The following is a 13,061-nucleotide window of genomic DNA, read 5'->3' on the forward strand; positions in this document are numbered from 1 at the left end:
AGGGACTACCCACCCACCACCTGGACCAGAGTCTATACAGATGGCTCTGCAGAAAATGCTGTGCGAAATGGGGGAGGTGGTGTCTAAATACGGTATTCTGACGGCAGCTCTGACACAAAGTCTGTTGCCACTGGTCACTTCTCCACCAACATCAGAGCTGAAACCTGCGCCTTACTTCATGCTGCTCAGATCCTGAATGCAAGGGATGACCTATTTTCTCAGTCTTCCTCACTGATTGCCGAGCCCTTCTCCAGAGTCTTCAGTCCACACAGATAGACCAGATCCTCCAGGACACCAGAAGGGAACTCCAAACACTGGGTTCCAAAACAAACCTGGTGTTGCAGTGGATCCCCTCCCACTGTGGTGTTATGGACAATGAACACCTGACAAGACTCTCCAAGCTGTGAGCAAACAGGAACAAACTGCCCACCAAATGTCATATGGAGAAGTCAAGACCCTTCTGAAAAACCACCTCAAGAACATGTGGAGGCAGCATCTGCAGACAGGGCCTGAAGGGAATGGCATCTACCAGCTGGACAGGGCGCAACAGGTCACCATCTTCAGACTGAGAACAGGACATTGTTAGCTCCTCTCGCATCTCTTCAGGCTGGAAATCTTTCACACGGAGGAGAGCCCGTGTGGCACTGGTCCACAGACACCAGCCTACATTCTCCATTCCTGTCCCACCTTCATCACCCTGTGACAGCAAACTTGGCCCAGTGCAGTGGACCTGAGGAAGAAGCTGTGGGGCGACAGTGACGTCGCTAAGGCAGACTGTGGATTTTGTCCACAATACCGGACTTCCCATCTGACATGGCCGGGATCGCTGAAGAAGAAGAAGAAGTTATAAGAAAGTTACAGGTGAATCAGGAAATGTCAAGACAGGAACTTTGAACCCAAGATGGTGTATATAATGTTCCAATTTAATTAGTATACAATGAAACCAGTTGTGCTGACAAGTAACAGTGAGCGGAATAATGTACTAAATGTATAATAGTTGGTGAGGTAATAAATTACCTACCTCAAAGAATTATAAGCTTACGTTTGGAAAGTTGAACAATGTCATATGCTGAAAATGGACTAACTCTTGTGTACCAGGAAATATTCCACCAATAATTTGAACAGCATCTGTATGTGGTCAATGATATTTTGAAATGATCTGGTTGGTTAATGGATTAAATCCTGTGGTTAATTATGCAGAGATTAGATGATAAAGGTCAGGGATCCTGCAAGTATATACGGCAAGCTGGGACGTTACTCAGACACCTTTCACTTTCGAACGACCATCAAAATTGCGCCAAATTTACTTCAACAAAAATTCGCACACTTTCTCTTTGGCTTAATCCTACGGGACTTCCAAAATTCCATAGCACCTACCACTCACCGCCTGTTACCAACCTTGATTGGACTGCTGGTGCTCCCTTGCACCTGCCAGTGCAGGCGGCCCCTCCTTCACCCTCCCCACCCTTTCCTGTCCTGCCCAAGATAGGCGTGCGCTACAACAGCTTGCTCTGAATGTGAACGTTAAGACCTTCTTCCGTTCCGTTGCTCAGACATTCAGTGATAGGTCAGAGACAGTTTAGCACAAAGTGGAAAGTGGGAGAACATCGTTCCAGCAAGAGTTGTCTCCAGCTTGCTTTGGACGTGAATCTTGTGGTCTGATGTCACTGGGTCCGGATGCAGAGTTTTGAATTATACAGCATTTGTTATGGTCCCGCGCGGTGAAATCTACTAAGAACATTCGGTAAGTATACTAGTTAATGCCAGACTTTACTTGAGTAATACAAATTTGCAACTATCAATATTGTATAACATCTTTGGACATAAATGTATCTAAGTTTGTCACTTGTTGTTTGTGTGATTATTATTAATGTGTGCTCAGCGAGTTAGTTTATTACAATATTAAGATGTGTGATAACAGGGACTATTTCTGAGAATCTGTTCAATGCATGTGTTAACAAGACACATGGCAGTTGTTGAAGACCTCGTAATTGGATGAAAGTTATTATCATTCTTGGTATATGTGACTTTCATGTTCTGGGTATAATTAAATGCCACAACTATAGTGATTATTCAGTTCGGGAATGTCACATTGTACACTGTACAAACCTTTTTGTACCAGATACAGAGAGGCAAAATAATGGATAGGTATATCCACAAAGTCAACTAACACACAATGATATACAGTAACCAAGCTATCCTTTTTAAAAAAAAAAAATTCTTGGCTTTTCAGTTGTGTTTTTAAAAGGTTGGGTGTGGGGTCGCGTGGACACCCTCCTTCAGTTAACCCAGAGAGAACACTGACCTTGATTATATTTATATTTGGGTTATGAACTGCAGTGATGAAGCTCTGAGAAACAGTCTGGTAATCACCATCTGTAGCCTGCAGTGTGACCACCTTCAGGTCTTCATCCTGTCCCATTGCAGTCCAGTTGCTTGGCAATTCAAATGGAGAATCTGATTCTGGAAGAGTCAAAACAGTTACTTGAATAGATTTATTTTTCTTGCCCACTGGACTGAATTAGCCAGTTTTTGCATGATCTGTCTAGCACGATTTCTCGATATGCCTGACGTCATAATTCATGTTTTTCAGAATTCTGTTGAGTTAGGTATTCCCCAAGTTGCCATTTCACTTTGTATCATTGTTTTAAAAATATTTAAACAAATTAATATATTCAACGTTATATTTATTGTCAAGTTGTTAAATTTTTATGTCATTGCATGTGGACTGTTTTACCATGTATGATTAAATGAATTTGTAGGTGAAATGTTTATGAATCGTTCTAATAAACAAACTGTTGCCTACAAAATTAATGTTTTGTTACTGTAATTAAATGGGCATTGTGAGGTGTAGATAAGCCAATTCCAACCCGAGGGACAAAAATTTTTTTGTGAGGGCTGAGAATTACCGAGGTTGGAATTGCTGTATCTACACCTCACAACAGTGATAAATTCTATTATTACATTTAAGTTAATTTGCATGAATCGATAATTAGGCCCGTCTGGCAGTTAGTTCTCAGGTTGTTTTCAGTAGTCTCAGACTAGAAGCACCACCCTTTATGACTCCTTGAACTCTAACAGAACAACATATATGAAGAAGGAAGGAAGGAAATGTTTTATTTAACAACATACTCAACACATTTTATTTATGGTTATATGGTGTCGGACATATGGTTAAGGACCACACAGATATTGAGGGAGGAAACCCGCTGTTGCCACTTCATGGGCTACTCTTTTCGATTAGCAGCAAGGGATCTTTTATATGCACCATCCCATAGACAGAATAGCACACACCATGGCTGCATGAAATAACTAAATACTGTCAAGAGAATATAATTACAAATGTAATTTATTCATTCATCTAATGATATAGTAGCTGGATTTGTAAATATTGATTGTGTAGTTGATATAATCATATTTAACAGGCTCGTATTTAGGGGGGGGGGGGGAGGGGGGGGGATCATCCAAACCTTCCTGCAAAAGCTGAGGTCCACTTCTTTTTTATAATATTGCACAAATACTTGATTGTAACTTTTGCAACTCTCCTATAAAACAATATTTGCTTGCCTTTGTCATTTAGCAATCCCATTACCAAAGCTGCCATGTACATGATTCTGAATTTCTAACTAATCTGGCAAAATAAAAACAAAGGAACCTACATGTAGCAAAAATGTTTAATTGTATTTTCTGCTAGGGTCTTCACGAGTACTCAAGTACTCGGGCACAGGCCGAATCTAGTAAGACTCAAGTCCGTTCACACGACTCGAGTACCTGTGCAAGGAAGAGCATGTGGTATGCTTGCCGCTAATTACATTATAGGGCTATAAAACATGGAGGGAAAACAAAAGTCGAACATGTGGAATGCAATACAATGGCATGATTTGATATCCATGTTCAGTGCTGGAATAAAGATGCATAATGCTAGTTTACTTTAATCCTTAGTCTGATTATCATCTGGCGGGGAATCGGGTCCAGGTCAAGTTTGACCCTCAAGTACTTGAGTCCAGTATTTTAGACTCAACTTTCTGCTATATTGATGACCTAGCATTCAATAATTACATGACAATGACAGCAGTTCACCTTCCATTGATATATCAACCAAAGTTAGAAATAAAAGGTTAACAACAGAAAGTAACCCTGTTCATGCCTTGATCTTCATATAAATTCAAGTTGACACAGACTTCCATATATATCAAGCAATATTCTTCTGTTCTTTTGACATAAAAGTTGCTTTATCATGCCCATTATTTCCAAGTATTTCAAACGTTTTACGTATAACATGTAGATGCCCTTTTGATGACATGACACATCAGTGACAAAAATGAAATGGGATACAATACCTTATGTAACACCTTTTTCTAAAATATTTTAGGACTATACCTGTACTCTTAACAGGGGCTGCATGTATTGGCGGTGATTCGTGATGATACACTTTTTAAGAAGATAATCTGTTTCATTTTTCATAAATATGTTCTTTATTAAAGGAACTGATCATAGTATGAGGTACACGTACATGTACCTTTCTGTTACTAAGGTTATAATAAGCAATTGCCAAAAACATTTAACATGCACCTCGGGTCAATACCCTTAACTCCTATTGTGTGCCTGAATTTCATTATCTTAAAAACAAAACAAAAATAAATAACAAAAATACAATTTACAAAATAGTAAAAAATCATTGTTTTAAGTTCCAGATGCCAGGAAAACGCATTTTAGTCTTTCAGAGATTTCAAATTTTCCAGGGGAGCATGCCCATATCCAGAAGGCCCCAGCAAATATCTAGTCAGCCCCCCCCCACACCCCATCCCACCCCACTCGAAATGCTGGCTATGGCCTAAGGATTAAAGTAAACTAGCATTATGCATCTTAACAAAAACAATTATTCCTGGTTTATAAATATATTTCTTTTCTACTGTGTCATAGCATTTATCTTTAGAACATTCCACATATGCTAAATATCTTAAACATCTTGCACAATGGAGGAATGTCAGGTCATTTTGAAGAACTAATAGCCGACTGCAAGAGTTAATATATACTCTTCAAAAAAAGTAGACTAACTATAATAAAAATTTACCAAAATTGTAAGGTATATTAGCTGTGGGGAATGGTTATATGATAATAGTGAATTAATTGGGCAAACATTACAACCGGTAGTTCAGTAAAAGATCTTGAAGGACAATTGGGGTCAAAAGTGAAATTTGAAAGTTGACGGGAGTTTTTTATCAGTAAATCGCATATTCAAACAAAAATGACTAAAAACAAAACAATAACAACTGTATGATCAACAAAATGAAAAAGCTTGACAGAAATAATGTTCCACAGTGATTAATCGACCTTCCTACAAAATGACACCCCATGCACGTGTACGGGGCAACTGCGTGATGCACAAGCAAACAATGGAATGTGTTTCGGTGTGTTGATAAACAGACCTGAACGTTCTTTACTAGGATGTCTGTGATCAAAACGTATGTTCGGTATAGTTGATATTAACATTAATATTTCAGGTTCCACTTTTTTTGAAGAGTATATAACAAATTTGCTTATTTTACCAACAAGCATCATGAAATATTGGGATATGAATTGTAATTGTTTTCTTTTTAAAAATAACTAAAGTCAGTAAAACATAGTGATTGGGAATATAATAGCATAAATACTGGATATCTGGTTGTAAATAGTGGACACCTGGCACAAATGTGCTTATAAGTAAGTCCAAACTATCTTTTTTGTTTTTGTATTTTTAAGCAACATTAAATACTCTAAAATATAAAAATTAGAAAACGTTATCACTAGGCTATGTACTGCCCCTTTCTTGTGTGAACAAAATAATAGGTTACGTAAAATTAGTATTGTACAAACAAAATTATTGTTCATACAATTATCAGAGGCCTGTAAACAAAACTAAACCACTATGTAAGGCATTTTCGATTAAGCTATAGAACGATGAAGAGTTATAATTTTATCTTATAATCTGACAAGTAGAAGGAAATGGAACATGTGAAATTTTTTAAATATAGTAAACCTTTGAGGAGATCCTTGCGGACAACTTTGACACTGTCCGTTTTATTACCAGCAGGATATTCTTCCATAGTATTGAAGTCTATGATGTATTTAGACCTTCCAGCTGACAAAGTGACTGTAGATAACTTATCACAATAGGCTTTCTCAATAATTCCATTTATTTCTTTATCATATGGTGTTTGTTGTTCTTGTCCCTGGTCATCAATTTCAACAAAATGCCACTGAACCATGTTTGAAAGAATCTGAGCCTTGTCACGCTCTAGCTCCAAACGGTCGACCTCTCTTAGAAGTTTTTGTGCTACCTCATGGGCATTATAGACATCCTGTTGTATTCCTTCTATGGTGAGTTGTCCAAGGTGTTGCTGGAATGTCACTCTCACTTGAAAATCATTCTCAAGATTGTTAACCGTTTGTATCTTCATGAGAAAAAAAATCATTATGTTTAGTCTGCAATAATGAAGAATATTGTTAAAAATAAAGAACACATACATGCAGATTTCAGTATAAATTGGAATATCTATATATACATAAGTTGAGTAATATCCATTACATTAAAACAAATTTTTACAGCCCCTTATTTACACTGAAAACAACTCATGCCATGGGTAAACATGGCTTGTGTATGTTTGTCTGTCTTATGTCTGTCTGCGTGTCTGTCTGCGTGTGCGTCTGTCTCTCTGTCTCTCTCTCTCTCTCTCTTAGTCAGCAACTTTCAACAATAATAACACACTCAAGAGTTCCTTTAATAATATGTGGACTACTGGGAAAAAACAGATGTGCAAATTTAAAGAAAGTCACCAAAAAAGGCATGTTCAAAGAGGGAATATATATATATATATATCTCGTTCATTTTCTAGGTTGCTGTCTTGGGAGGTATTCTACTAAAACATCAGCAACTTGACATAGTTTTAGGAGTAGTAACCAATTTATCAAATGAAAGGACATTTGCTATCTTATACACAAACAGTAGTTGCATAATAAATTTCCAAAAATTATTATTATTTTATTTGTTTTGAAATGTAAAGATTATTCTTGAATTAAGTTACATGCCCATAAAACATTACAACCAAATAACTTCATTTACAGGTAAAAAAGAATTATATCATTATAAAATTAATTTCAGCTGACCAACAGTTAATTGCGTGAAATCACATTTTGAATTTGAGTTGCAATTGCACAATGACAAAGGATTGGCTGTTTTGTTGAATAACTGATGCAAACTGTTTATGTACTTTACAATTTTAAGCAAGAATTCATGGGAAACCACTGTGGCAGTACGGTGTAATGTTGATTTATTTTTCTGAGTTAATTATGAAAGATTATATATGAAATCATCTAATTTGTAGTTATTTATCATAAATAAATGTAAAAATTGGCAAAATGAGTGACTTGCCACTACATGTATGAAACTGCAATTTTAAATTTGTGTTACCGGTAATTATTATTGAACATTATAGATACTGTTTACAATAAACGGTGCTGTACATATATTAATCTAAGCTAATGAAACAATGTCTACCTCTGACATCACAAGCAATACAATATATCTAATGAAACAAATTATATGTGCATCTGACGTCAAAAGCTATACAATATATATCTTGAAGTATAAGGGTATATGCATTGATGCTTGTGAAACTGCTATCATCTACATACATGTATCTATTTAAAAACAGTGTTAACTGAGTCATGATTATTTTATTTTAGTGAAATAGACATCTTTAGATTAACTTCTAAGGAGTGACAGTATTTGCAGTTCTTGAAAACTTTATTTTTTTATTTTTTATTTTTGTTTTACACAGATGTGATAATAAAGAAATTATAAAACTTACAAGTGCAAAGGTAAAGAAAATTCTGAAACTTATTAATTTTTTTATAGCACTCACTCTAGTTTGGGAAATAACACATTTCACAATCTTACATTATGCCTCCAAGAAATATAATGTATGTGTTAATGTGTTGCATCAGTTACTGACTGGGGAGTTACGTCAGTTACCAATAAATTTTAATTCTTGGTGTGCCCACTTAGATTATCTTCTTGCCATTAGTAACCATGGCACAACTAAGAGAATATAAAAAATTAGATTTTTTTTCTTCTAATTTTCATTATTATTCATACTTACCTAGTGCTAGCACAACAAATATGCTATTCAACCTGAGTCATACCTACACACTGCAGAATTCTCTCCCTTGCCAGATATGCACAATGCTATCCTTGCACGGTCTACCTGTAACTTCATTCTCGGTTCAAAGTCCACCCAAACCCACCGAGGGAAAGCCTCATAGGGGTGGGTGGGAGGTATTATTTGTTGTGCTAGCACTAGGTAAGTATGAATAATAATGAAAATTAGAAATAAATTTTCTAATAGTCTTATTCAACTTACTGTGCTAGCACAACAAATATGTTATAACAGACGTGCAATGACACCGTTAGAGCACGTGAATTCAACATTAATGGGAGGAGGTCAGAAAATAGAGGACTTACCCATACCCAAAAAGCTCCTTTGAAGTAATGACATGGAGATAGGACGAACCACAACATACAAGAGGCCTATCTGCCTATAGTCACACTACTTAATTTTGAAATTTGTCAATAGCTAGTAGATCATTAGATCATTCATTAATATTTAATGACCATCTTAGAATATCCATGTGTCAAGTTTAAGAATAATTTAATTAAAACTGTACGAGACATATTGTGAGATTTGTAAAATAACTTTTTATTCTGATAAATTTTATGAAATTTGTCATATTTTTTAGTTTATGGAGGCTTGCCCTGATTGTAATAATTCCTTTCAGAACTAATGAAAATGTTCAATGTTATATTTCTATTTTAAATTTTTAAAATGTAAAACAAACTCAAAAATATCTTTCCATTATGTTTCAGATCTATCCTATTTAAACTCTAGGAGAAGATTGTCTTTTAAATTTGCAATGTTAAAAGTTCTATATAAAATGTTTAAATTTAAGAAACAATTTTAATTTCCAAACTATCTCTCTATTAGATTGTGACGACTGCCCCAGAGAATCATTGTACCACGTTTCGTAACTATTTGATTCAAATTCTAGAAGATATTTTTAAACATTCCATTTAAAATTTTGATTTAAATCTTTTTAATTTAATAAAATTCAAAAATTCAAAATGTCCAAAATATCTCTCTATTAGTTTGTGGAGAGTGCCCCCAGAGAATCATTGTACCAAGTTTCAGAACAATTCAATCAAAATTATATGAGAAGATAACACTTCAAAGGAAACATTGACAGACTCAAAATGGACAAATCAGTAATAGAAAAGCTCCAATGATGAATGCCACAGCAGAGCTAAAAGATACATTTAATCTGTATAAGTTATTAAATGTGATTGAAGTGAAAAAGATCAATGATTTGAGAAATACCCTTTCCAAGTTTTTTTTAGGTTTTTTTTAAGATTTGCTTTTGCTTTTTATATTGGAGTTCTGATAAGAAAGATTATTTTAAAAGTTTCTGATCATTTTTTTTTAAATGTGGGTGTAAAATTATTAAGACAATTGTGTTAATTAACTTACATAATTTTTATTTTTACCTGTGATTGACTTAAATGTTCCAAAGCTTCATCTGCAATTACTTTCTTCATGGTCTCATCCCTACAGTAACTTTCTACTGCCTGAATGCATCTATCAATGCTTGTATAGTCATCAGAGAAGTAATACAGAGGAACCTCAGAACTTTCTTCTGAAGCAGATGGTTGGGCAGCTTCTCCATGTTTAGAGCCATAGCCAAAGTAGTCTAAAAAACATTAATATCCATATATTTAGAAATACAATTTTCCCCATAATTTACCCAAAATATTCGTGTCATAAATCCATTTAATATCTTGGTGTATTGATCCGGTTAATTAAAAACAAATGTTTTTGCTGTCAATGGGTCATTTGGTTTACAAGCCAACAAGACCTGTCAAATGAACATAACATTTTGATAAGACTTAGTTAAGGTGTGTGACATCAAACTATATATTGACGAAGGTGACTTTAGAACTGTGATTTACTAAATGTTGAATTTTAAAATTTAATGGGTTTTTTTTACATGCATTCAAATGAACATTCATAGAAAGAAAGAAAGAAGTGTTTTATTTAACGACGCACTCAACACATTTTATTTACGGTTATATGGCGTCAGACATATGGTTAAGGACCACACAGATTAGTTTTTTTAGATGAAACCTGCTGTCGCCACATAGGCTACTCTTTTACAACAGGCAGCAAGGGATCTTTTATTTGCGCTTCCCACAGGCAGGATAGCACAAATCATGGCCTTTGTTGAACCAGTTGTGGATCACTGGTCGGTGCAAGTTGTTTACACCTACCCATTGAGCCTTGCAGAGCACTCACTCAGGGTTTGGAGTCTGTATCTGGATTAAAAATTCCATGCCTCGACTGGGATCCGAACCCAGTACCTACCAGCCTGTAGATCGATGGCCTAACCACGACGCCACCGAGGCCGGTGAGAACATTCATAGATGCATCTAAAAACCAAATTTCATTAATCTAGGACTACAGATTGTGAGCTAAACACAAACGTTGACGCCATCACACCACTGATGGTAAAATAATACTTCGTCAATATGGGTTAAAAACACAGCATGTATGTTGGTGTATTTTCATAAGTAGTTCATATGGCAAACTCAAACTTTTTTTCCAAAACATACGTACTGCCTATATATTTTTTTAAATGTCATGGTATGTACAACTGATTAACCACTGAGCACTGATGAGCATAATTTAAGAGATTTTAAAATACATTGGGTTATCAGTTTTTTCTTCATGTTCTTTGCCATTTTACTATCCTACAGTGTAAGCTCGTCTTTCATTGCAGATTTAGAATCAGTACTGCCACCTGGTACTAGGGTTTCCACGAGTACATCAAGACTTGAGTCCATTCACAGGACTTGAGTACCCATGTAAGGAAAAGCACATTGATTTATTAATCATAGACTATTGGATGTCAAACATTTAGTACTTTTGACATACAGTCTTACAGAGGAAACCCACTACATTTTTCTAATAGTAGCAAGGGATCTTTTATATGCATCATATCATAGATAGGATAGCACATAAATTGATGTACCAGTCGTGGTACACTGGCTGGAGCGAGAAATAGCCCAATGAACACTTTACCACTGGACTATATCCCGCCCCTGTGCAAGGAAAAGCACCCTAATTTAATTAAAGGCAAAAACGCACTCTCTGGAATTCATTGCAAGGATTTCACCCAGTGGAATTACAAGTTTTAAATGGTAAAGGTGCTCTAAATAAAGAAGAAATATTTGTTCATATACATAAGTATATAAATAAAACAAAATGTTTCCCTCAATTAGTAAAAATTGTAAGGGTGTTTTTGTTTTTGTTTTTTTGTTGTTGTTGTTTTTTTAGCCATTAAGTAATCATTGTGACATCTAGTTTGTGTTTTGTAGGTTTTTTTTTAACAAACCTGCTGTCTAATTATCAAACACATGGAGAACTTAATTTGTGTCTTTTCTCCGTTTCCTTTATTTTTTCTTTCTTTCAGTAATATTTATTTCTGTTCATATTTAAATTGCAAAATATATATTACTGTCGTAACATGTATGTATTACACAGAAGGCCTAGTAATTTGTATAGCTTGTGCCTAATACATTAAATTTTGTTCTTTTAAAAAGCAATAAAATATGTTTCAATCAATCAAAACATTTTATGTCATTTTGCCATATGCTTGGCTTGGCACCAATTACATTATATAGAGCTATAAGTCATTGGGGGAAAACAAAAGTCGAATGTGTGGAATGCAATACAATGGCATGATTTGGCATCTATGTTCAGCACTGGAATTAAGATGCATAATACTATTTTACTTTATTCCTTGGTCTCATTATCGTCTAGTGTAAATGTCGGGTACTCGGGGTGGGTTGAGTTAAATTCTCGAGTACTTGAGTCCATTGGTTTGGACTCATGGAGACTTACCTGGTACTAAATTTCAAATGAATGTTTCATTAACATGCCTAGGGATGATTTACACCTATATGGGACAAGAATGAAAGTCATTTCTGATGGGCTTGTACAGTTTGAGTTCTCTTGGCATATGAAACATTGTCAACACAATCCATCTTTAATGTTCCAGAGATTGACTGAGTGAGTCACATTCACATCTTCCAAGAACTTATAACTGAGATGACACCAGTAAAATAGGCTGGTATATATTATAGGTTTTCAATCTGTTTTCGTAGCATAGTGGTTAAGCCACTGGACATTTATGTTGCAGGGTACTGGGTCACAAGGCTTAAAATAGATGGGGAGCAAGTGCCACTTAAAATAAACAATATGCTTTCAGATAATCAATTCCACAACCAGCTCTTGCTTTCCATGTTGAAGCACAGTACAATAATTATTCATAGAGTGTCAGCTATGTCAACATTAGTTATAAAAAAACACAAAATGCTAAATTAATACATCCTATAAGATTGAAGACATGAGTTCACCTTTAAAAGTATGCCAAAACCCAGGTTTGCCAGACTTTTGTTCCAGTGCTTTTTGAATTGTGTTAGTGAATGACTGAAGCATGTCAGGTTGAAATATGATGATTCGGACATCACAAATTGAAGGATTTGACTTTTGATGATTATTAATTGCAGTCACAAAGGATTCAGCCACATTGCCAGCTGAACTGCCAGCCATACCTGTTTTAAAAAAAAGAAGAAGAAAAAACCCCTATTAAAAACATGCATATTATGTACATGTCAGATCAAATGGTGCATACAATATAAAACAAAAAGGAAAACAATTTAGGAAATTATGAACGAGATGTATTAATATACAATTTAATTTGCTCACCTGATATTAAATTAACTATACTTCTGAAAAATGAACAATAGCAATCACAGATGGTTATTTGGTGACCGCTAATTGGACATTAATATAAATGAACAAATGAAGATGTGCATATACAAACATATTGTAACCTGAACCAATAAATAATCCACTTTTATCACAGCATACATGCCTTGATATTTTATGAATTCTTCTTTTACCTGT

The 13,061-nt window shown here is 35.1% G+C and overlaps 1 protein-coding gene across 1 annotated transcript in view; it reads right to left on the reverse strand.

The window, feature by feature from the left end:
- The window catches only part of LOC121383433 (protein mono-ADP-ribosyltransferase PARP14-like), a 31,793-nt gene extending 19,092 nt beyond the window's left edge, over positions 1–12,701 (reverse strand). Inside the window, exons 1-4 of the mRNA XM_041513451.1 lie at positions 12,509–12,701; positions 9,581–9,783; positions 6,020–6,434; positions 2,306–2,463 (exon numbers count right to left, since the gene is read on the reverse strand). Coding sequence (XP_041369385.1) covers positions 2,306–2,463; positions 6,020–6,434; positions 9,581–9,783; positions 12,509–12,590 — 858 coding nt within the window. The 5' untranslated portion in view covers positions 12,591–12,701. The remainder of the gene's footprint in view (positions 1–2,305; positions 2,464–6,019; positions 6,435–9,580; positions 9,784–12,508) is intronic.
- Between the last annotated feature and the right edge of the window lie 360 nt (positions 12,702–13,061).

This window comes from Gigantopelta aegis, chromosome 10 (genome assembly GCF_016097555.1).
Source record: "Gigantopelta aegis isolate Gae_Host chromosome 10, Gae_host_genome, whole genome shotgun sequence".
NCBI classification, from domain to species: domain Eukaryota; kingdom Metazoa; phylum Mollusca; class Gastropoda; order Neomphalida; family Peltospiridae; genus Gigantopelta; species Gigantopelta aegis.